This window comes from Beauveria bassiana (assembly GCF_000280675.1).
Source record: "Beauveria bassiana ARSEF 2860 unplaced genomic scaffold BBA_S00005, whole genome shotgun sequence".
Classification (NCBI taxonomy): Eukaryota; Fungi; Ascomycota; class Sordariomycetes; order Hypocreales; family Cordycipitaceae; genus Beauveria; species Beauveria bassiana.
The window spans coordinates 654057-678248 of NW_007930840.1; the positions used below are offsets into that span (position 1 = coordinate 654057).

Here is a 24192-nt window from a genome sequence, read left to right on the forward strand (position 1 = left end):
GGGTGGCTTTTTTGCTGTCCGATTTCTAGGCAATCTTCCCGCATCAAGCTCTTTTTTTTTCTACCCCTTGACGCTGATTTTTCTGGACTCGAGCGTTCCGACTTTAGACCAAGAAAAATCTTCCAATCGGCTCCCATTCTCTTCTGCAACCCACTCACAGCGTTTTTGAAAGTTTTCAGACGAAGCTGCACGCCGCTGCCCAAGATGGACGAAATGTTTGATGTGTTTGAGGGCAACGCCGACCCTTCAAGCGCAAGCGAAGATGAAAGAGTGCCGGCCAAGAATCGTAAAGACAAAACCAAGAAAAGAAAGGCGGACGAGGCGATGAATGGCAAAACTGCTGCCGACGGCCAGACGGAGAACACCACAGAAGACACCGAAATGGGCGATACGGGCGAAGTTGCCTCAAAGGATGGAGATGCGGAGCAAGACGACGACTCAGACACGCCAAGCCAGCAGGACAAGAAGCGTCGCAAAAAGGGAGATGCTGCCGTACCCGTCATGGCGGACAACTTTGAGACGGCGCAATCGAGAGAGGTCGCAGGCGCGGCGACATTTGTCCCGCAAGACTCGTCACTCATCCTGTCGCACAACATCCAGCATCAGGTCGCACTGCCGCCCGATCTGGACTATGAATACGTTCCGCTCTCTGAGCACAAGTCGCCCGCCGAGCCCGCGCGAACGTACCCCTTCAAGCTCGATCCCTTCCAGAGCCTGTCGGTCGCATCTATTGAGCGCGACGAGAGCGTACTCGTTTCGGCGCACACCTCTGCGGGCAAAACTGTCGTCGCCGAGTACGCCATCGCCCAGTGCCTCAAGCGAAATCAGCGAGTCATATACACCAGTCCCATCAAGGCCCTGAGCAACCAAAAATACAGAGATTTCGAAGCCCTCTTTGGTGATGTTGGTCTGATGACTGGCGATGTGACAATCAACCCGACTGCCAGCTGTCTGGTCATGACGACGGAGATTTTGCGATCCATGTTGTATCGCGGCTCAGAGATTATGCGAGAAGTCGCGTGGGTCGTCTTTGATGAGATTCATTATATGCGTGACAAGACGAGAGGTGTCGTTTGGGAGGAGACGATTATCATGCTTCCTGACAAGGTCCGATATGTCTTTCTGTCTGCCACCATCCCCAACGCCTTTCAGTTTGCAGAATGGATAGCCAAGATTCACCATCAAGCCTGCCACGTTGTGTACACCGATTTCCGGCCTACGCCGCTGCAAAACTACTTTTACCCTGCCGGCGGCTCTGGCGCGCGCATCGTCGTCGACGAGAAGGGCAACTTCAACGAGGACAACTTCAACATAGTAATGAAGGAGGTTGAGGACAAGAAAGGTGCCGACTCCAACGATATCAACGCCAAAACAACGGGCAAAGGAAAGAACAAAAAGACACACAAAGGCGGTGCCGATGAAGGCTCCGACATGAGCAAGATTATTCGCATGACGATTCGAAAGAGCTTCAACCCCGTCATCGTTTTCAACTTTAGCAAGCGAGAATGCGAAAACATGGCCATTAGTATATCGAAGCTGAGCCTCAACGACGACTCTGAAAAGGCAATGGTCAACAAGGTGTTTCAAAGTGCTATTGAGAGTTTATCAGAGCAAGATCGCGACCTGCCTCAAATCAAGAACCTGCTGCCCCTACTTGTGCGGGGTATCGGCGTCCATCACTCTGGTTTGTTGCCTATCTTGAAGGAGACGATCGAGATCCTCTTCCAGGAGTCCCTCATCAAGGTGCTCTTTGCTACGGAGACTTTCTCTATCGGCTTGAACATGCCTGCCAAGACTGTCGTCTTTACTCAGGTTACCAAGTGGGATGGTGTCCAGCGCCGCCCGCTCACCTCGTCCGAATACGTGCAGATGGCTGGTCGTGCCGGTCGTCGTGGTCTTGACGCGCGAGGTATCGTCATTATGATGATTGACGACAAGCTGGAGCCCGACACTGCCAAGCAAATTGTGACTGGTCAACAGGACAGACTAAATTCGGCCTTTTACCTTGGCTATAACATGATCCTCAATTTGCTGAGAATTGAAGCCATTTCGCCTGAGTTCATGCTCGAGAGATGTTTCCATCAGTTCCAGAACGCCGCGAGCGTGCCCACTCTCGAGAGGGAACTCATGGCGATTCAGCAGGAGCGCGATGGTGCCACCATTCCTGATGAAGCCACTATCAAGGACTACTATCAGATTCGCCAGCAGCTCAACGCTTACACCAAAGATATGCGATCAGTCATCCAGCTGCCCAACTACAGCCTCGACTTTTTGCAGCCCGGCCGTCTGGTGCAGATTTACAACCCCAAAGAGTCGACTGATAATGTGGCGGGTGGCCTGGACTTTGGCTGGGGTGTGATAGTGAATTCCTACCCGCGACGCGCTCCCAAGCTTGGCGAGCCCGAACACATCCCCCAGGAGTCGTACATCATTGATGTCTTGCTCACGATATCCGCTTCCAGCGCCGATATTATCCCTGGACAGATAGCGGCTGAGATGCCTACCGGTCTGGTTCCTGCTAATGGCGATCAGAACACCATCAACGCTGTTGTGCCCTGCTTGTTGACTTGCATCAAGGCAATCAGCCAGATCCGCCTCTTCATGCCCAAGGAGGGTCTTAAAACCGATAAGGACCGCGACACGGTGAACAAGTCGCTTGCTGAAGTGAAACGTCGCTTCCCCGACGGACTGCCTATCCTAGACCCGCTGGAGAACATGGACATTGTAGATGAGTCGTTCAAGAAACTGCTCCGCAAGATTGAGGTACTCGAATCGCGTCTGCTGGCCAATCCTCTGCACCTGTCGCCCCTGCTGCCGTCGCTCTGGGATCAGTACCATGCCAAGACGGTCCTGTCGGAGAAGATCAAGTCCAAGAAGAAGGCGATTGCCAAGGCTCACAGCATTGCGCAAATGGACGAGCTCAAGTCGCGTAAGCGTGTACTGCGCCGTCTGGGCTTCATCAACGACGCCGAAGTTGTGCAGCTCAAGGCTCGCGTCGCCTGCGAGATTTCGTCCACCGAAGGCCACGAGCTGGTGCTCTCCGAGCTGCTCTTTGACCGCTTCTTCAACGAGCTGTCCCCTGAGACGTGCGCGTCGATTCTGAGCTGCTTCATCTTTGACGAAAAGGTCGAGGCGACCGCGCTGAAGGAGGACCTGCAGAAGCCGTACCGCGAGGTGCAGGCCAAGGCTCGCATCGTGGCAAAAGTCAGTCAGGAGTGTAAGCTGGACGTCAACGAGGAGGAGTACGTGGCGAGCCTCAAGTGGCAGCTGATGGAGACGGTGTTTGCGTGGGCCCAGGGCCGGCCGTTTTCCGAGATTTGCAAGATGACAAACGTCTACGAAGGGTCCTTGATTCGCCTCTTTCGCCGTCTGGAAGAGCTGCTTCGCCAGATGGCCCAGGCTGCCAAAGTCATGGGCAACGATGACCTCACCAAAAAGTTTGACGAGAGTCTGCAAAAGATTAGAAGAGATATTGTGGCTGCGCAGAGTCTGTACCTGTAGTGGACTTGCTGATTACCCCCTTGTTTCTAACTCGTCTTACTTGCTGCAGCGCGCCTGTTACTTATTTCCGTCATTTGCAACCAGGGTGTTATATAGTTGTAATGGAGTTTTATCGGCATTCGGACTTTTGACCAACAAACATTATGAATTTAGATTCAAGCCATCAGAGGCGTCTGTCATTCGTCAAATTCTATGACGAGACGTTAAAAGCATTGGCATTTAGCATGTGTGATGGCAGCATATGTGAAAGAAAGATATTTATTGCAATTGCCCGTCGTTCCTATTGATATGCTTGACTCGTAGAGCCAGAAAGTACAGATGCCACGCCGCAACGCCCAAATCAAAAGTGGTACAAGAAAGATGGAAAGTCGGACGCCAAAGTAATTTGCCGACCGAGGCTTCTAATGCTCGCTCCCCATGGTCATGAAGACGCCGACGGTCAAGCTCAGGACGACGCCGGAGCCGACAAAGATGCGCCACTTTTCGCCCCAGACGTCCTGGCGCAGCAGCCAGGTCATGCTTCCGAGCGGGAAGAAGAAGCCAATCATCATGGCGCGGATGAGGACGTCGAGCACGGTCGACATGTTGGCCATGTCGTCGTCGAGCGCGCCGCCCGCGATCGTCGACGACGGCAGCTCGCCGGCGTTGCCGTCGATCCAGGCGTCCTCCATGCCGCGCATCGTGTCGGGCGAGGGCATGGCGTCGGAGGCGAAGCGCTCCGTACGGATGCTCGCAAACTGCGTCCGCAGCGTCGCAATCTCCGACGGCGTGAAGCCCGCCTGCAACAGCCTATCAAAGCCCCTCGGCCGCGGCTTTTTCCACGCCGCCGATCCGGCCGCCGCTGCTGCAGTCTGGTCCCCGCCACCGCCTTGTGGGGGCTTCGCGGCCTCGGCCTCTTCGGCGTCGAGCTCCGCGGTGCTCAGCTCGTCGCCAATAGAGCAGTTGAGGTAGACGCGAATCGGGCGCGGCTTGTCGACGGCTTTACCCTTGGGATCGGAGGCTGCTGCTGCTGCTGCTGCTGGCGGCGCGGCGGGGAGCGGTTTCAGAACGGCGGCGAGGGAGGCGCCGTCGAGGAGGATGCGGCCCTGGTAGATGAGCCGCAAGCGGCTGCGCGAGGCGATGCGCTGGCGGAGGTTGTGCTTGAAGGCGAGCACGGTGGTGGTGTCGGGCGTGGGCACGTCGATGGCGAGATCGGCAAGGCCGCTGGAGAAGCGGACGGTGATGAGGAGAGGCGGCGGCGGCGTGGGCGCGGGTGCGGTGGTCGATGCCATGGTGGCATGCCGGGCGCGGACGCCGATTTGGAAAGGGAGAGGGGATGAGCTTGTTAATATATGGTAATGTAGTTTCGAGAGCTCAAGATTGATGGATGGACGTTGAGAGCCCACCCCACCGACGCAACGGCGAAGACGCGCGGAACAAGGCTTCCCGTTGACGGTTATATGAGCCGATTTGTCGTGACCGCTTGCGCGTCTGGTGTCAGGTAGATTGGTGGTTACCCCAGAAATCTATTATTTGCCATTCAACACAATTCATATGTAATTCAATTAAAATCCACCGAGCCTGTGCTTCTTCGGCAGGCCGCTCCAAGTACAGCCTGTATAGGCGCTAATAATCAAGCTGGCGCCTCCAGGGTCTTGTACCTACCTAGGTAGTTAACTACCTAAGAGGTACCTTAGTTCAGGTACGTTTGTAGCCTGACCGCTCTGGCAGAATATCTTCCTGTTGACAACCACATCTATGAGCTTTGAATCACAGCAACCTTTTCGCGATTTGTTCTTCTTTCGAGCGCGTACGTTTGTTTCAAAGAGACTTGGCCTGCATCTGTTTTTTTTTTTTTTTTGGTGCGGCGTGTGCTTGAATGCGATGCGGCGCATAGGACGAACCAAACATCTCAGTTGCTTCTACTGCGGCAAGCAGACTGGCATCAAATACGACGGCACGATAACCGACTTTCTCTGCCTCTCCTGCGATGCCACAAACTATCTAGATCAAGTACGTCAAACTTCTTCTTTCTAATATTCTGTCAGGATATGCCACTAAACTCTCACCTCCAGAATGGTGATATTACCGACCCCCCGGTCGCGACCGAGCGGGAAGCTGCACCGCCCTCCCAATACGCCCGCCCTCAGCCCGCCGCGTCCATCGAGTCCGACGCCGTCTTTTGTTCCACGTGCCTCAAGAACCAGCGGCTCTTCACCGCGTCCCTCGCGCAGTACCTGCCCGACGACCCGTCGCACCCTGACTACGCGGAGCTCGACCGCAACTACTACCGCTACCGCCGCAACCTCGAGAGGCGCTACCCGCAGGTCTGCGAGGCGTGCGCCGACACCGTGCAGGACCGCATTCGTCAGGCCGGCTACACGGCCAAGACGGACCATTTGCGGCGCATGATGGACAAGAGCCGCGGGCGCACGGCGGCGGCAGCGACGACGCGGAGAGCCGGCATCCTGGACGCGGTCGGCGTGGTTGGCGCTTGGCTCTGGCGCGCAGGACTCGCGGCGCAGCTGCTCTGGCACCTGCAACATATCGCACGGGCGCTGGAGCGGCAGGATAACGGCATGTATGACCCAGACGACTCGGGCGTGATGGTCAAGGGACTCGCGGCGACGAGGATGGCTCTGGCGTGGCTACCGGACGGGGATGCGCTGATACGGGCGAGCATCGCGGCGGCCGTTCTCTCGGTGTGGTGGAACCCACACTTTGTGCAATTCTCGAGGGGCTTTACGAGGCATTTGCTGGGGTTCACGCGGTGGTACTCGTTCCAGGGGTTGATCGTCTTCTTTCGCATCCTCTTCCGGAGCGTGCTGAGCATGCAGGGGGGCGCGGCGCAATCGCAAAGCGCGCAGTTGAGCGTACACCTGGCCACGGCAGGCATCATGTGTTTTGTAGGTACACACCTTGCAAATTGCGAATTGCGTCGTGAGCGGCACTAACGACACTTCAGATTTACTTGATCGCGAGCAGGTCCATCAAAGTAGACACGACGCCGCTCTTCCGTCCCGACGACAAACCGTTGACGCCGCGCCACAGCATGACGCCAATCAAGCGCAGAGAGCAAGACGCCAAGACCTTTTCCGAGCTCTTCAACGAGGCCCTCGACTCGACGCCGCAGAAAGGCAGCGGCAACGGCGGCGGCGGCGTGTCCTCCCTGACAGCGACGCCCGGCACACCCGGCAGCGCCTTTGTCCCGCCGAGCCAGCTCAAGATGATGCAGCGCGGCTTCAACAGCACGCCACTACAGCCATCATCGACCGCTCACGCCGAGTCGGGCGACGAAATGGACTGGTCACCGAGCCAGCCCCCTCACCGCGCGTTCCGCACTGATACCACCACCACCACCACTGCGCAGAACAAGGACGCTCTCCGCCCCTTTGGCCAGTCCCCGACGAATGACAACAGCGGCAGCAGCAATAATCAGCGTCCCTTCTGGTTCAAGGTGCCCCCAGCGCCGACCAACCCCGCGCGGCAGCTGCGCAACCCGCCCAACGCACCGGTGCTGCGGAAAAAGCCCGTCAAGCAGGACGACGTCTTCTTTAGCAGCAGCCACGATAGCGCAAAATTTAGAAATCGCAACTCGGCGGCTGGTGACAATGACGAAGACGAAGCGCAGGCGAGCATGACATTTCGCAACCCGCGCTTCTTTGCGCCCGAGAAGCCCAACGACGAGGCCAACTCGCTGGCCGACTTACTCAGCGAGAGCTTCAGCCTTGGCAACGAGCAGCAGGGTAGCGGCGACGGCGCTTCTCATCCCGTCACTGCTTCTTTTTCCTCATCGTCGTCTTTGTCGCCGTTTTCCAAGCGGCGCCACTCAGAGAACAACAACAACCAGCAGCAGCAGCAGCGGCGGCAGCAGCGGCGCCCCCCGCACCAAAGTCAGAAGCAGCAGTCGCTCACGCTGATGATACTCTGCGCGCTGCTTCCCCTCTGGCTTCTTGTTTGCTGCTTTTCTTTTTCCATGCCGTACCGAACACCGCTGCAGGGCCTGGTGCTCGTCGCCGCGGGCGTAGTCGCACTGAGCAGCACCCACGACGGTGACGGGCAGCCACGACAACAAGAAGAACAACGACTACAACGTCAACCGACGCTGCTCGACGCCGGGCTCTCGGCGCTGGGCGTCGTGGAACTGGCGGCCGTATGCTGGCTCGGCTGGGAGACGTGGACGGCGGGCCGGGACGTACAGGGGAGTGACGCGTACGGCGCTGGTATCTTGGCTATGATGCTAGGACACCGTGCTGCGAGGAGGCTGCTGCAGGGGTGAGAGTGATTGGGCGTTTTACTACGTGGTGAAGGCGTGGGGGTTGATGGTTATTTTTGGGAGGTGTTTTTGATTTCGCTACCTCTTCGATGAATGGAGTTCTTCTTCTTTTTGGGTACATTTTGAAAAGTTGGACAGAAGCATTGGCCTTGGGGGTTTAGAGAAGGAGGGTATACAATATTCATCATAGCCTCATGCATACACACACACACACACATACACACAAGCAAAGAACAAAGTGGGCAGTCGTGAGCGTGAATTGATTAAAGATGTCCGCAGAGCGTCTAGATTCCGGCGTGCTGGGGGGTACCAATCCCACCCCGGCATAATAATACTAAAGAAAGATTGATTTCTTCCTTTATCAGAGTTGGCAAGTAATGGAGACGATGCTAAATGTTCTTCTACGACGCAATACGACGGAGAAACCGATCCGGGAATCTGGGTCGCGCCGAGTAGATTGGCCTCGATCTATTGAAAGATGGGCATATCTCGGTGACGAATCGAGCAGCATCCCGGGCAGCCCGGGGAGTTTCGGTCAACGCAAGGGGCAAGTCATCGCGTGAAGAGAAAAGTGGCACGCGAGTTACAGTGACAGGATGTAGTCAGAGACAACAGCATCTTGATAGACATGCCAGCTTGGTCAAGAGTCAAGACATTTTGGCTGGCGTCAGGGTTAGACTTGCAACTCCGGAATGGTCTGGCACACTGGCAACCTGGTGCAGAAACTTGCGCGTGACAAACTGGTGTCTATCCCGCTTTCGGCAGCGTGTCGCGTGAGATGGTTTATATTATAAACACATACACGCACAATGGTCTCAATGTCTAAATGTTGCTTAGATACGAAATGGAGGTTGTCGTCGTGATTGCAGCCGGTTGGCGCAACGCAACAATTCTAGCACAGCAACGGACGGATCGAACATGCTGTTTTGGGATTGGATTAGCGGGGAGAGATGGTCTATGGTTAGTCAGAAAACGGCCTGAAGTGCGGCGTGCCTGGTAGTTAAAGTTAACTAGGAGCAGGCTGGCAAGCTGGGTGGCAGAACATCCGGCTGTTCCATGTCCGAGGTGTCCGTAATTACGATATTGTGAGTCCAGCAGGTGAGTTGGCTGTTTGAGACGGCGCAAAGGCCTGGACCTGTGGAAATGGGTCGAAGTTATAGTTTTGTCTCTGGCAGGCACACTGGCGCGAATGCTGTGTTGCACAATAGCGACGGTAGCAATGGCGACGGCAGCCAACAAGAGCGCCTGCATTTGCAAGGCTGATTCTTGTTCCCCTATTCTCTGTCCTCCACAGTTGATGGAGCGAGAGTGCAATTTACTGGTAGCAGAGAGAAAAACAACGCAGTGGATGCGAGTGGGCATGGCGATAATAGTTCGTGTGCCAGAGTCTTCGGAGATGGCCTGATGCACCTGAAAAACCATAATACTGTTCGTAGCAGGACAGGATAAAAAGTGGCGTCCTGGTGGACAACGGATTTAGCGGATTTGGACAAGTGCTGCACGGTGCGCTCTCTTCCGCGGCGGGCAAACCTTTTCGCCTTTTTTGTTGCTTCGGCATGTCGCGAGTGGCACTATTTTAGAGGGCAAGATTGACGCTAGATCAGCAGCGTGGACGGAAATGACCTTACTGAGCGCAGGACGAGCCACAAAGGATCACTTTTGCCTGAGATTGGTGCACATTGAGTGATGGATGAGTTGGCTCAAAGTCTGCGCGACTGCTGAGTCCTGGCTGGCTGGCTGAAGTTGCAAGACAGACAGGCATACCCCGGGAATCTGTCCGGCTGAGACATTGTGCAGTCCACTAACTAGGTAGCGTAACGCTGCAACAGGTGGACAGCGTGACAGGCAAGCAAAGTATCGGGGTAATTCCGTCTGGTACGGATACTCGGTAAGCAGAAGGGTGAAGGCTTGGCTGCAATGCAACGCGTGCGTGGAACCAAAGCTAGCAGACAGTGAGCCGGCTGGCAAGTGTCGTCGCCTTGGGCAAGCGGATTGTCGATCCAAGTTGAACGAGCAAACGAGCCACGCAACTTGGCGCTTGGTATCCGTACTGCTATTTAGGGGCCCTACGCACATAGGTATTGATGGGCTTGATACGCTAAACGGCGACCTGGCAACCTGGCAAATGGGTGCGGCCGCCCGTAATTCGAAATCAAATATGACAAGCGCCCTGCTTGGCTAGCGATGGCGACGGGCGCGGGGGTTGATGTGGTGACAATGTATTGGCTGTTGAAGATGGCTTGCTGCAGTTGACTTGTTGCTGTGACATGTTGGCTGGCATGGTTGCGTGGCCCGTGGCGAGTGAGCAGCGCTGTAAATAAATAGTGGCTCGTTGAACTTGATGCTCGCTTGGCTTGCTTGTGCCAATGACGCCAGTCCGGATAAAGGAAGTAGACCCGCAAGCAAGTAGATGATGTGGAGGGCTCTAGCAGGGTTCGGGGATGTGGTGATGGGGAGGGCCGAGAGTTGCAGAAACTTGGACGGGAGATGCCTCGTGTGACAACAGGCACTGTGCTAGGTCACAAGGCAACGCAAGTGTCGACAAATGCAAATAATACGACGAGGAAGTAAGTGGCCAAGTTCAGCAAATGTCTCTCTTGGCTGTGAAATTTCCTGGTACTGAGTTGTTAAACAGTCATTACTTTGAAAGATCTGCACCCTTGCTGCCGGACAGTGCTTTTAGCACTTTGTTGTTGCCTTGCTAATAAATCCTAACGCGTCAGTGCAACGGTACCTCTGTCGTCACCAAAGGCTGATGGGCCGAAAGGTATCCGTACTTGGCTTTGTTGCAGCGCAGCGCAGATCCAGGGTCCTCCCACCTTCCTGTTTTTGATCGACTTTTAGGTGGTGCGGGAGACTTTCAGGGCGTACAGGCTGGGTATTGTACAGCACCTTTCGCGCTGTAAACCCTATTTTACAGCACCTTGCAACGCTGAAACCAACTTTCATTTCTCGTCCTGCAACAAGCGTGAAAGGCTGCCAGTGTGATCTCGGTACCTCGCCCTTGTCCACTTGTTCAACCAAACAGCCACCAAAACCAACCCGCTCTTCAAGTACCAGACTCAGACTCGCCTCGCTTTTCGCGCCCGGGGCACCGCCTGGCCTGCTCTCGCGCGCGCCCCGTCTTCCCCAAGCCCCCATCTAAAACCCAATCCTTGCCTCTTCCACCTCTTCTCGCTTCTACATCGTGTCTCAACCATTCTCTCTCACCGAGGGCACGTTCATCTCGATTTAATACCACCTTCTTCCCGCCCAAAACTCGACAAGATGCCTTCACTCGTCAACCTCGTCTCCAACATGTGTTCCAATTGTCTGTAGCTTTACGCTGCTGCTCCGCGCGGGCCCTTGACTTGGATCATTACAGCATCCATAAGCGCTCCTTTTGCACTCGCTTGGCCACATCATCAAGCTTTCTAAACGTCACGAGGCGATCGATTGAGAATTCTTCTCGTCAAGTCACTTCGATCGAATTTGTGCCACTCCGTTTGTCTCTCCGCGGCCGACGTTTCCGAATCGCTCTCTATCCCTTCTTCCAAGACCATCGCTTCTTCACAAGCTTCGTTGCTTCTTCAAGAATCATCGCTGCTTCAAAGATCATCGCTCATCTAATGATCAGCATGGCCAAACGCAACTCTCGTGTCTATGCTGAAGAGGCCATCTTCTTTCAAGATTCAAACTACGTGTCCTCCGCCTCCTCAAAAATCAGCACGGCCAAACGCAACTCTCGTGTCTACGCTGAAGAGGCCGTCTTCTTCGACGACTCCAGCTACACATCCTCTGCTAGCTCTTCATCCTCTTCCGGATCGTCATTTCAGTCCAGACGAAGCTCGCGAAGTTCTTTCAGGGAAGACATGTTTCAGTACGCCACTGAAATAGAAGAAGGACTACGCAACGCGCCCGCCAACGACGCAGTCGCTGCTCTGCGCTGTCAGAGTAGCATCACCGGTGTCAGAGATTCCGCTACTCTCGAAAAGTCAGGTATGCAGTCAGCGATACCGCTACCCATCTCGCTCACTCCTGACACTGTACCGGCAGCCAAAGTATCGCCGCTGCTTCCCACCATTCATCAGGCAGTCGACTTTCCCGTCGTGCCCCTAGCCGGGCGGCCGCTCAACTTTGGCGTCGTCGTCCCTGGTCTCTACCGTAGCAGCTATCCAAAGCAGCACGACTTTGACTTTCTCCAGAGCCTCAAGATCAAGACTATTGTCACTCTAGTCAGGAAGGAAGAGCTCCAAACTGACCTCGCTGCCTTTGTCCACACCAATGGCATCCGCCAGGTCACTTTTGACATGAAAGGCACCAAGAAGGAGGCCATACCGCTTGATACGATGGCCGCCATTCTCCAGCTCACTCTTGACAAGCGAAACTATCCTCTCCTCATCCACTGCAACCATGGCAAGCATCGCACCGGCTGTGTTGTTGCCGCCGCCCGCAGAATCGCAGGATGGGAAGTTGACCCTGCGCTGGACGAGTATAGGGCATTCGCCGCCCCCAAGGTTCGGGAGTGCGATATTGACTACATCAACGCCTTTCAGTCCTCGTTGATACCAAGATTCGAGGACGAAACTTGTCTGCACAGTCCCGTTCAAGTCCGAACATTTGTGCGCACGCTACTGTTTTCAACAGTCGTCGTTGTAATATGGATCGTGTCGGGAACGCAAATAGCCTCGGCCCCTGCTACCGCTGAAAGCTACTAACGGCATGGCACGATAGGCCAAGCGCTGCATGCCGGATTGACTATACTCATTCAAGGCATTTATACATTGCAATTGCGCCTGGCTACAGAGACTCCGACACAGCCCTCCAACGGAGCTTCGATATAGACTAGGGCGTTTTCGTCATAGATATGGCGAGCGGGCTACGGGCTTGTTTCTCGCCCATTGTATTTTCTGTGTTTGGTTGGGGAAGACTTGCGCCGAGGGAAAACATCAAGAGCTGAGGTTCCCTCACTCAGGCGACCATGGCATGGGCTATATTTGAGCCATCATGTATTGTTTCTTTTGTAGATTCTTTGGCGCACACGTCTATTGATGCCCGCCACGAGCGAGGGCTTTTTGTATTCACATGCTGGCTTTGATTTTTAATATATTGGCACTGTATTGCCCTGGTCTAATGGCTGTTGATACTCATGTCAGTTGACTTCTGACAGGTGTCTTGTCTTTTGTGTCGTGTTGGTGATAAAGTGTCATAGTGGGCAACAATCTGCCAACGCATCGGCACCAATAGACGCAGAAGATGTTTGCAGTTCCGAAAATCCAAGAAGCACCCACGCTTTGCCGCCCGACGTGTGCGCCACGCAGCCTAATAAAGTGAGGGGATTAATACTGCTCTCACATACATTGCAGACTTTGCGATACAAAATCGGGTTTCACAAGAAGCCTTGTCAGCGTAATACAAGAAGTGGGCTATGGAGCTCAATGAATAAAGGATTGCTGCTCACTCACCACCCAACAACCAATCTAGCATCCTAAAAGCACGTACACACCCCCTTGCCCTCTTTTTGAATTGGAGCTGTTGTCATGGTTGCATCTAACACGGTCGAGAGTTCTGACAAGAAACCACCGGTGCTATCATTGCAGGACCTAACCATTATCGAGGCATTCGACCAGGGCGCCACCGAGGCGAAATACGTCACATTCTACCAAGTTACTCGGGAAGACGAGCTGTACTTTGGCCAGCTTTTCAAGAAGAAAAAGGAAATTACTGTGGCAGAGTACAATGCCGCGCTGAAGCATGTCCCCGACAGCGAGATTTACCCCGCGGTTCCCCAGAATACGCCGCTGACGATTGCGCCCGACGACTTGGACGACGTCTCTGCCTTTATCAAGCGCCCCGGTCTCAACTGCTACGAGGAAATGAAGGGCTCTGATTTTATTCCCAAAGGCGTCTTAGAAGAGACTCTCATCATGGAGCAAATCTCCAAGACGCCTCACCCCTACATCATCGGGTACCTGGGCTGTCGCGTGCGTCGTGGCCGCATCACGGCCTTGGCCCTGGAGCGTCTGGACAAGACGCTCCAGCAGCACGTCCACGAACCTAGCTTTGCAAAGCTTGATGGGGAGAAATTTGCCGAGGCGCTGGAATCGGCGGTGGCGCATCTACATTCGTTGGGATTAGCGCATAATGATATAAATCCGGGAAACATCATGGTCAAGGGGGGGATGCCGGTGTTGATTGACTTTGGGTCGTGTCAGCCGTTTGGGGGGAGGTTGCAGTCGTTGGGGTCGCCGGGGTGGTGTGAGAAGGTTTTTTTCACGTCGCAGGCCAAGCACGACATGTACGCGCTCAGGAAGTTGCGGGAGTGGTTGGAGAAGCCGGAGTGAAGGGGGGAGGAGGAGAAGGCGTCCCGTCCAATCTCCGATGGAACAACCACTTAAGCGCCAGATTAGTAGTTGGGGTCCGGTGACGGCCAGCGAACACCGGGTACTGTACATTAAAAAAAAAATTCATCACTTTGTATCTTTTTCAAGTTCAATTGTTGGTTATTTGTAGTCTTGCGCTCATCAACAGTGGTGACGTTTGTGAATGCGACGCGCACCCAGCGCTTGGCCTCAGCCTGACCTGACTCAGACGCCGCACCAGTACCAGCACTTCAGCGACTCATGCAATCCATGCCAAGACCGCAAACCGAATCTTACTTACAGGGCTGTCTCTTTGCCTCTGCACATTCTTGATTGCGCCCCCAATTGCCTCGCCGCAGACCAGAGGATCATTGTCATTGCATCTCCTCTGGATTGCGAATTGGTTGACAAAGGGGCTCCGTGACTCCACAGCCCGACCATTCCGCCTTTTTTGATTTTTCCCTTTTGGCTCCGGAGTCACACACCGGAGGGCAACGCACGACCGTTTTGTCAAGAAGCTAAGCTTTTGTATATTGAGAGGAAGAGGTTTATCATGCGGCTTGATGCCAGCTTTCGAGACCGTCAATGAAAGCAGATGCAATCAATTGAGTTGCTCATTCACAATCCAGTTGAATTCTTTTGTTTTTTGAACGGAAGAAGAAACATTTCGAAACCCACTGAAGCTGTCGGCCGCCGCCTGCCCATCACGACAGCTTGGGCACCAACGTCATGGATACTACCACCACCACCAATAGCACTACTCGTGGCCCCGACGAGGCCAACATCCTTCCGGTAACGGAACAGCAGCAGACGCCGCAAGCGCCAGCACCGGCAACAACCGAGGCAAAGCCATGGTGGCACATTCGTCTCTTTCGCGGCATGGTCAACGATATTCGGCAGCGCGCGCCGTACTATCTGAGCGACTGGACTGACGCCTGGGACTATCGCGTCGTCCCGGCCACGGTGTACATGTACTTTGCAAAGTAAAGAAAAAGATGCTTCCCGTCACCATCTCGGTGAGATTCTGTGCTGATGCTTTTGGTTTGTTGTCGTGTAGCATCTTGCCGGCTTTGGCCTTTTCGCTCGACATGTTTCAAAACACGGCGTCCAACTATGGCGTAAATGAGGTGCTGCTATCGTCTGTCTTGGGCGCAGTCGTCTTTTCTCTGGTGGCTGCGCAACCGCTCGTCATTGTTGGCGTAACTGGACCGATCACCGTCTTCAACTAGTACGTTATAAATATTCATTGTAATCCCGTTCCCCCGTCTCATAAAGCTACGTCTGCTAAAACAAACCACAGCACCGTCTACGACATTATGCATCCCACTGGCGTCGACTACCTCGGCTTCATGGGCTGGATCGGCATGTAAGTCTCTTCGCCGCCTCCCCCTCCAAGACGGAGCTCCCCTTGACTGACCCATCACGCCCTATCCCGCAGATGGTCCCTCATCCTGCACTGGATCCTCGCCGTGACCAACTCGTGCAACTGGCTGCGCTGGGTGACGCGCTTCCCCTGCGATATTTTCGGCTTCTACGTCGCCTGCATCTACCTCCAAAAGGGCGTGCAGGTGCTCGAGCGCCTGGGCCACGGACCCGACTTTTACCTCTCCGTCGTCGTCGCCCTCCTCGTCTTCATCGTCGCCTACGTCTGCAGCGCGCTCGGCGCCAGCGGCCTCTTTCGCCACGAGGTCCGCGTCTTCCTCAAGGACTACGGCACCCCGCTTACCCTCGTCTTCTTCACCGGCTTCGTGCACTTTGGCCGCATGCAAGAGGTCGACCTGCAGCGGCTGCCCACGGGCATCGCCTTTGAGCCGACGATTCAGCGCGGTTGGGTTGTCAGGTTCTGGGAGCTCGGCGTCGGCGACGTCTTTATCGCGTTGCCGTTTGCGGTTCTGCTCACCATTCTCTTTTGGTTTGACCACAACGGTAAGGAAACCAACGCCCCCGCGTACCTTTTACATCACAGACTAACACAGAAATCCACCCCCCTTCTCAGTCTCCTCGCTCATCGCTCAGGGCAGCGAGTTCCCCCTCCGCAAGCCCGCCGGATTCCACTGGGACCTTTTTCTGCTCGGTCTCACCACCGGCATCGCCGGCCTCCTCGGCCTTCCCTTTCCCAACGGGCTGATCCCGCAGGCGCCCTTTCACACCGAATCCCTCTGCGTGACGCGGCCCGTCAAGCAGCTCGACGAAAAGGGCGACCACAAAGGCGACTTCTACTTTGAGGCAACGCATGTCGTCGAGCAGCGCGTGTCCAACCTCGCGCAGGGCCTCCTCACCCTCGGCACCATGACGGGCCCGCTGCTCGTCGTCCTGCACCTCATCCCCCACGGCGTCCTTGCCGGCCTCTTCTTCATCATGGGCTTCCAGGCCCTCGAGGCCAACGGCATCACCGCAAAGGTCCTCTTTCTTGCCCGCGACCGCCACCTCACGCCCACCGCCGCCCCGCTTCGCGCCGTCCGCCGCCGCGCCGCCATATGGTGCTTCGTCGCCGTCGAGCTCCTCGGCTTCGCCGCCACCTTTGCCATTACCCAGACCGTCGCCGCCGTCGGCTTCCCCGTCTTCATCCTCGCCCTCATCCCCATCCGCGCCATGCTTCTGCCGCGCTGGTTCACACAAGAGGAGCTTGCTCTGCTTGACGGCCCCACGGCGTCCGACTTTACCATGGAGGGCATCGGCGGCTCCTGGGGCGGCGGTGGCGGCGCCTCCGCCGAGGACGCGCCGCCGCAAGAAGGAGACGATGGCGCCGAGCGACGGCAGCAGCGTTATGAGGGTGGTGATGGCGTCCGCGAAGGCTCGCCCGCGCCCAGCAGCGCGTTTCGTCGCCGCAGAGGCAGCTCGGCCCGCGACAGCGTCCTCGTGACGCCTGGCGGCCCGCGCAAGAGCCAGGAGGACATGGCGGAGCTGGGCCGCATGCCCAGCGGCCAGAGCACGGCGACCAGACGCAGCGCGGGGCGGGGATCAAGCATGGCGCAGAGGTAAACAAGGTGTAAAAACGATGCATTGGCACTTTCAGGGTTAGCGTCCAGTACACACCTTTTGCGATCCTTCGCATTCGTACAAAATTAGTGATTTATAGCGCAGGATTCTGAAATAATTTCATTCCATTTCATGTACCTCTTTAGGATATCTTATACAGTCAAAGTATATTGAAGTTTGGAATCGTATTCCCGTAAGCAGCATCCCCAAGAAAATGTCGCGCTCAATATGGTATGTCTATCCCCAAACGCCTAACCCAGTATTATGCCTCATTGTGTAGATTTCGACATTCAGTAGCCTATCCTTACTCATCATCGTCACTGTCGATAACAAAGCCGCCCCGGACTCGCGATCTGCGGGCCGTGGAAGTCGGTACTACAGCATCATCTCCCTCTGCATCAGTGCCTCCAACCGGTGCTGCATCCGACTTTGAAGTAATTGCATCTTCATCTTCATCTACATCTTCGTCCGTGTCTGGACTCAGCCTCCGCCTTTTTGGTCTTTCCGCGTCGCTGCCGTCCACGGTGTTCTCATCAGTTTCGCTGGCGTCTGCGGCAGACTGGCTGCCGGGCATGCGCTGAGCGAACTGGAGATTATCCTCTTCATCTTCATCATCGGTGCCATCGTCCAGAAGAGCCGTTGATTTGCGTTTTGCGGCGGTGCGCTGGAGCGGAGTGCTGTCCTCGTCGGCGAAGCCGCGCACGGCAGATTTGGCCGCTTGCTCTGCTCGAGCTTTGATTGCACGCTCACGCGCAAAGAATTCCTCATCCTCGTCAGCATCAAAGTCGTCGTCGCCATCTCTGACGTAGAGGGCAGACTTGATTTTGCGAGCCTTTTCCCTTTCCTTGTCACGTCGCTTTCGAGAACGCTCTTCACGCTCTTGGTCATCAATCTCCTTTGACGCACTTCGCTTCTTCCGAGATTTCTTGGGCTTTTTGGGTTCGTCAATCGCTTTACGCGCCGTGGGGCCACCTGCAGGGAACATGACTCCATTGTCCAAGAAGTCATCGAGGCTGTCGTCGTCGTCACCAGCATCATCGTCATCAAAAGCTGCCTTCTTGCGCGGTACTGTTTTGCGCTTCAGTTGCTGCTCTGCAGACGTCCCATCTTCAAAAGTGGGTGGATTGAACTCTCCTTGGTTGATGTAGTGAAGCGCATCCTTGAGCTGATTGGCCGTGACTTCAGCTGGGATAATCCAAACTGATTCGGGGGTTTCTTCCGATACTGGACCGAGGAGCCGCGCACCAGCGAGGTTCAGCAACAGGCGCAGGTAGGGGTTTTTGAACATTGCCTTTCGCCTCTCAGCGCTGTCGGGTCGAACAGTGAAGACGGGTGGGAGTTTCGGCTCTGGTGGCACCTCGGCCATCTCGGCGTCATCAAAGGGATCATCGTTTGCGAGCAGCTCGTCGTTCGCGTTACTCCAAGAGCGTCGCTCGATTTCTGCAGTGCTGAGTATCTTTTTGAGCCACTGGACATGATCTGATTCGTTCTTGTCGAGCAGGGCGCCAACGGCAATGCCGACCTGTTGATCGTGCTCGGTAGTGTGCTTGAAAACAAGCTCGGCAGCTGGTCGAGGTTTTGCCCTAGCGGCGGAAGTTTGCTTTTCGTAACCGTACTCGAGAAAGAAAGCAGTTGCTGGAAGTTTGCTGAACAGCATCTCAACAATGAGCTCCGGCCGATCTTGAATCTTCTTGTAGCATTTACGGAACACTTGCTTGATCAACTCTTCCCATTCTTTGAACATTCGTGAAGATTTGTGCAGCGCATCTGGCCCCTGGATCATATTCAACAGCATGTGGAGCGTGTCCACTCGAAAGAGCATGACGCTCATCTCTTGTTTGAAAGCCAGTCTGTAGATATATCGATGCGCTCGCTTTAGTTGCGCGTCATCGAGCTCACGATAGTATCTGGTAAACGAGATAAATGTATCCACTACGCCTTGAGGGGTGAAGCGTGATGCGAAACGTTGAAAGTCGAATTTCCGGTCCTTTGATGCTCGCTCAACATGTGCCTCGTCTTGTCCGGAGTCATCGTTTTCTTCCTCGTCGACACCATTTTGCTGTGCATTCGCCTTCTTCTTTCTGCGCGCCCGTTTTCTGGATCGAATTTGCATGTCGGCATTCTGCTTGGAATAGGCTTCAAGAACACGCAAGAAGTGATGTACTAGCTCGGTGGCTGCGTCAAGGTACTCGAAGCCCTGGTCCTTGTAGGTTCTGGCAATGTTGGCTATCACGTCGTGCGTGGATTCTTCGTAGAAAAGGCGACTCAAAACATTTTCTGCAATCTCCTGGTCGTCTTCTGTTCCCTGTTCCGTCATTTCTTGGATAGTGAGCAGAATTTGTGTGAAGCAGCGCATAGCTGCTGATAGCGAAGGCCAGTCCTTGTCATCGTACGACTCGTGTAGTCCCTTGCTGAGCGTGATGAACATTTCTTGATTCAGTACGCTCGCTATCAGGCTGAAACTGCTGATTTCTTCCGCTGTGTTTTTATTCGCAGCCTTGTTACGTTTGCGGCGGCCTTGTTCGGCTTTGAGGAACCACGATATGAGGTAAAAGAACTGACGTCTGTGAAAGCTCATAATGTGTGGCGCTTCTCGATCGATAGATTTGCGGACATGTAGAAACAAAGGGTTGAAGCCGGAATCGAGAAACTCCTCCACAAAAGAACGAAGCTGCTTGGCTGCACTTGGGGTGAGAGGTGTCGGGAGACCTAGATCCTTTTCGGCTTGGTTCTCCTTCTTACCACGTCGAGTAGGGCGAAACGACTTGCTATCGTCCATCTTTTTGTTTCTTGTCGCTGCGTCAGCCAGAACATCCTGTCCGGATAGAGAAGACATTTTGCCGTCGTCGCGCTTGACCCAGACCATTGTTCCAAAGCGGTTGTGTCTTGTAGGCCCCTTTCTGTTGTATCCCTGGAGCATGGCAGATTCCTTCTTCATGAGATCAGACAGCTCTCCAGCCTTTGCCTTGTTTAGCTGGCTTTCGTCCATGAACAGCGTGGCGACGTCGACCTGCTTCACAAGATGATATATAATTTCCATGACTGTTGTATCCTCTGTTCTGAAATCTTCACCCATATTGGAGGCAATAGTAAGGAGAAGGACAAAGACATCTTGGTAGGAGAAGGCGTCTATCGTGGTGGATCGGGAGATTTGAGTCTCATCGCCGTCAAACTTGACACCAGGCGACGGTGCTATCATGGCTATGTTTCGTATGAAGAAAAGAATCAGCTTGATGATGCCCTGGTCCCTCGAAGTTCGGTCGCCAATGGGAATAGCCATGGAAGGAATTGCGCATCGGACAGCTGAATGTAAGAGTCTGGCGCCGTCAAAGTTGATGATGGCACTTTTATACTGTAGCTGGGCGAGCTCAAGGACCGGGACGTGTCGGTGGTGGTTGACGGTCATCTTGTCCTTGTCCTTGTCGATGGGCCAAGTCAATGGAACCAAGATTTCAATGCAGGCTAGCACGAGTCTACTCTTGAATTTGCTGTCCATTGAATCTTCGGGCCATTTAGCGAGGATGGGGATCAGGTCGCCCCGTACAAGGTTGCCCTCGTAGACACATCGCGCAACGTCCATGCGGTTCGTCTTTTCGTCGTAAAATCGAATCCATCGTTTAATATCGCGCAAAACCTCGAGGGCATCGTCACCGAGCTGATACTGGCCATCATCGTCGGCGCTTATTCCACCGAGCTGGAGGACATTGCATTAGTACCTGGGAAGGGAAGCAGACAGCGGCGCAAACTGACAGCAGAAATTAGACTGGTGATGTGTGCTCTGACTTCGGGATGAACAATGTCATGTCCTCCGTCTGGCAGTTCCATGGCGAAGGATATTTGCCGCGGGCAGCGAATTGTATCTATCAACCGAGGACCTTTGTGTCGGCGGCTTAAGAATGGGCTTCGCACTTTAGAACAATTTACGCGTCTGAGGCTTGAGAGACGCGTCGCAGCCCACCAAGCCACTTGCCGCGTCCAGCACTGGTGCCCCAGCCACAGCAGCCACAACCCCAGAAAAACGTACTGGTGAAAGCCGAGATTACCCGCAGCGCCCGCCGCCGCCGTGGTTCTTTAAACCCGTTCGGGGTAAACGCCGGCTTGGCCATTCGCATCCCAACATCATCACAAAACCACCGAATTCGCTTCCCAAATAAAATGGTCAGCTCAATTTTGCGCATGCGCGCGCTGCAAGCCTCTCGCCAGGCCCGCTGCTTCAGCACCACCCGCCGCCAGTACGCCGCAGAGGTTAAGCAGCTCGGTGTCATTGGCGCCGGCCAAATGGTACGGCCCGTTCTAGCATGTGACGAAAAGGGACGAAATTTCAGAGTCAATTGTAGCTAATTGAACTTCTCAGGGTCTCGGCATTGCGCTCGTTGCTGCTCAAAGAGCCAATGTCCCCGTCACACTTGTTGACGCGTCCGACAAGGCTCTGTCCAAGGGCCTTGCTTTCGCCGGTATGCGACCGCTTCGTCGGCCTCTTAAGCCCCGAGCGAGCACCATTGACTTACAAAAAATTGTGTTTGTTAGACAAGCTTCTCGCAAAGGACGTCGCCAAGGAGAGAATCACGCAGGACCAGGCCACCGAGATTCGCGGCCGCCTGAGCGGCTCTACCAAGGTCGAGGACCTCTCCTCGGTCGACTTTGTCATCGAGGCCGTTCCCGAGATTCCCCAGCTCAAGTTTGACATCTTCTCCAACCTCGCCCGGATTTGTCCCTCGCACGCCATTCTTGCCACAAACACCTCTTCCATCTCCATCACCAAGATTGCCGCCGCCACGACGACCGATCCCACCGACACCTCGGCCTCGTCCCGGGTCGTCTCCACCCACTTTATGAACCCTGTTCCTATCCAGAAGGGTGTTGAAATCATCAGCGGCCTCCAGACCAGCCAGGAGACTCTGGACACGGCTGTCGAGTTTTGCAAGAAGATGGGCAAGATTACGTCCGTCTCCGCCGACACCCCTGGCTTCCTTGCCAACCGCATTCTGATGCCTTATATCAACGAGGCCGTCATCTGCCTCGAGACCCACGTCGGCGACCGCGACTCCATCGATGCCATCATGAAGAACGGCACCAACGTCCCCATGGGCCCTCTGCAGCTCGCCGACTTTATCGGCCTGGACACGTGCCTTTCCATCATGAAGGTCCTCTACAACGAGACTGGCGACTCCAAGTATCGCCCGAGTGTCCTTCTCGGAAAGATGGTGGACGCCGGGTGGCTCGGCAAGAAGAGCGGCAAGGGCTTTTACGATTACTAGACGCGTCAGTCACGCATGCCAATTGTAACAGACAAACTTGAACATAAGAAGCGCTGCTTGAATACAAAAAGTCCCAATTGATGCTATACCGCTCAAACACGATGCTTTGCCACTGAGAGATTCGTATTTACTGACCCTTGAGACTATTTCTTTCAAAAACCTTGTCGAACATGATACTTTGCCAATAAGAGATCCGTATTCACTCTAATTGTTGGGCTTTCAAAACTATTTTAAACATAATTATCATAAATTACAATATTTACAGGTTGGACTTTGTGCCCAGCAGTTGAGTTTGAAGCTGGTAAATCTTCAATAGTTGACGAATGCCAAGGTCCAGCAACACATCCTCGCTGCCACCGGGAATGCGCATGCCGGGAACCTCTCTGTAAATCTTCTCAACCACCTCGCCCTGGCCGCTGCGCGTGTAGCCGTTGCCGCCAAAGAGCAGGATGGAGCAGCTGGCCACCTCGTCAAAGACGCGGCCGCCGAGGGCTTTGGCCATGGCGACGGCGCCGCCGAGCCTCAGGTCCGACTCGGCCTTGCTCATGTTGCCCATCTGGTAGACGAGCTGGTCGACCCAGGCGGCGTAGGCCTCGAGCTGGGAGCCGGCGCCGGCGAGGCGGTGGCGGACGACGGCGTTGTCAATGAGCGTCTTGCCAAAGGCCTCGCGCTTCATGACGTACTCGAACGCGGTGCTGAGAGCGACGCGGCACTGGCGCACGACGCCCATGCAGATGCTCATGCGCTCGTGGTTGAAGTTGGTCATGATGTAGGTCATGCCCAGGCCCTCCTGGCCGATGAGGTTCTCGACGGGCACCTTGACCTCGTCCATGTCGATAAAGGTGGTGCCGGCGCTGATCTGGCCGCCGACCTTGAGGCGGCGCATCTCGACTCCCGGATGGCCCTTGAGCGGTACGAGCAGCAGCGAGAGGCCACCGGCGCCCTCGTCGCCGGTGCGGACAGCCATGGTGGCGTAGTCGGACCAGATACCGTTGGTAATCCTGTGACGACAAAAAGGTTATCAACTGCGTCGACTCAACGCCGATAAATTCGCCACATCTCGGCACTTACCACTTCTTCTGGCCATTGACAATATAGTGCTTGCCATCGGGGGTCTTTTTGGCGGTGGTGGTGATGTTTGCCACGTCGGAACCAGCGTCAGGCTCAGTAATGGCAATGCAGATGCGCTTCTTGCCCGAGACAATCTCGGGAACGATGCGTTCCTGCAGCTCTTTGCTACCAAACTTGAAAATGGGAGGAAGGCCGTAAGCAACACCAACAGTCAAGGAGCCAGGGGGACCAGCAAGACCGGCGCCCATCATCTGTTTTTTTTTGGGAAACCCCCATATCATTAGCCCACGAAAAAACCGGATTCTCAGGGCTGAGCGCCAAACTTTACCTCGTCAGCAAAAATGGCAGAGTGAGTGTAGTTCCAGTCCTCAACCTTGACGCCGCCAGGCATCTCGTTGATGCCGAGGCGCTTCAGCCAATCGACCGGCAGGGGCGCGGGCAAAGTGGCGGGCAGGTAGCCGGCCTTGACCCATCTCTGGTAGAGGTCCTCGGGGACGCTCTCTTCGCGCTCCCACTCGAGCGCGTGCTTGGTGATGTTCTCGCTGATCCAGGCGCGGGCGACCTTTTGGAAGCGGCGATGCGAGTCGTTGTGGTACGGCGACGGAAGGCCGCTGAGGTACGGGGGCTCAGAGAATGGCAGCACGGCCGGGGCGGAGGTGAGGACTTTCTGGTACTCGGCGTTCATGATGGGCGATGCTTTTGTTTTTTGGTGAAATGCAACAAAACAAGCTGCTTCTTCAAACGATGCAAGGGAGATGGAGGATGGGGGAAAGCGTTTTCTAGGATT

General features: G+C 55.0%; 9 protein-coding genes across 9 annotated transcripts; 6 read left to right on the forward strand and 3 right to left on the reverse strand.

The window, feature by feature from the left end:
• Positions 1 to 204: 204 nt before the first annotated feature.
• Positions 205 to 3501, forward strand: BBA_02496 (DSHCT domain-containing protein; the record flags this gene model as incomplete). Its single annotated transcript, XM_008597593.1, has 1 exon — positions 205 to 3501. One exon carries the CDS (start codon positions 205 to 207, stop codon positions 3499 to 3501), a length of 3297 nt encoding a protein of 1098 aa, XP_008595815.1.
• A 401-nt stretch (positions 3502 to 3902) lies between these two features.
• On the reverse strand, positions 3903 to 4772 carry BBA_02497 (uncharacterized protein; the record flags this gene model as incomplete). The annotated part of the gene is made up of 1 exon (XM_008597594.1): positions 3903 to 4772. The coding sequence occupies one exon, from the start codon at positions 4770 to 4772 to the stop codon at positions 3903 to 3905; it is 870 nt and encodes a 289-aa protein (XP_008595816.1).
• A 592-nt stretch (positions 4773 to 5364) lies between these two features.
• Positions 5365 to 7759, forward strand: BBA_02498 (integral inner nuclear membrane protein Ima1; the record flags this gene model as incomplete). Its single annotated transcript, XM_008597595.1, has 3 exons — positions 5365 to 5493; positions 5556 to 6386; positions 6446 to 7759. The coding sequence occupies 3 exons, from the start codon at positions 5365 to 5367 to the stop codon at positions 7757 to 7759; spliced, it is 2274 nt and encodes a 757-aa protein (XP_008595817.1).
• Positions 7760 to 11023: 3264 nt separating this feature from the next.
• Positions 11024 to 12453, forward strand: BBA_02499 (tyrosine phosphatase; the record flags this gene model as incomplete). The annotated part of the gene is made up of 2 exons (XM_008597596.1): positions 11024 to 11070; positions 11121 to 12453. 2 exons carry the CDS (start codon positions 11024 to 11026, stop codon positions 12451 to 12453), a joined length of 1380 nt encoding a protein of 459 aa, XP_008595818.1.
• An 822-nt stretch (positions 12454 to 13275) lies between these two features.
• BBA_02500 (serine/threonine-protein kinase) lies at positions 13276 to 14079 on the forward strand (the record flags this gene model as incomplete). The annotated part of the gene is made up of 1 exon (XM_008597597.1): positions 13276 to 14079. The coding sequence occupies one exon, from the start codon at positions 13276 to 13278 to the stop codon at positions 14077 to 14079; it is 804 nt and encodes a 267-aa protein (XP_008595819.1).
• Positions 14080 to 14826: 747 nt separating this feature from the next.
• Positions 14827 to 17079, forward strand: BBA_02501 (chloride-bicarbonate anion exchanger AE2; the record flags this gene model as incomplete). Its single annotated transcript, XM_008597598.1, has 5 exons — positions 14827 to 15080; positions 15155 to 15325; positions 15398 to 15463; positions 15536 to 16023; positions 16094 to 17079. 5 exons carry the CDS (start codon positions 14827 to 14829, stop codon positions 17077 to 17079), a joined length of 1965 nt encoding a protein of 654 aa, XP_008595820.1.
• Positions 17080 to 17380: 301 nt separating this feature from the next.
• BBA_02502 (timeless protein) lies at positions 17381 to 20901 on the reverse strand (the record flags this gene model as incomplete). Its single annotated transcript, XM_008597599.1, has 2 exons — positions 17381 to 20770; positions 20827 to 20901. The coding sequence occupies 2 exons, from the start codon at positions 20899 to 20901 to the stop codon at positions 17381 to 17383; spliced, it is 3465 nt and encodes a 1154-aa protein (XP_008595821.1).
• Positions 20902 to 21231: 330 nt separating this feature from the next.
• Positions 21232 to 22334, forward strand: BBA_02503 (3-hydroxybutyryl-CoA dehydrogenase; the record flags this gene model as incomplete). The annotated part of the gene is made up of 3 exons (XM_008597600.1): positions 21232 to 21357; positions 21431 to 21530; positions 21604 to 22334. The coding sequence occupies 3 exons, from the start codon at positions 21232 to 21234 to the stop codon at positions 22332 to 22334; spliced, it is 957 nt and encodes a 318-aa protein (XP_008595822.1).
• A 259-nt stretch (positions 22335 to 22593) lies between these two features.
• BBA_02504 (acyl-CoA dehydrogenase) lies at positions 22594 to 24090 on the reverse strand (the record flags this gene model as incomplete). Its single annotated transcript, XM_008597601.1, has 3 exons — positions 22594 to 23335; positions 23406 to 23656; positions 23734 to 24090. The coding sequence occupies 3 exons, from the start codon at positions 24088 to 24090 to the stop codon at positions 22594 to 22596; spliced, it is 1350 nt and encodes a 449-aa protein (XP_008595823.1).
• Positions 24091 to 24192: the final 102 nt, after the last annotated feature.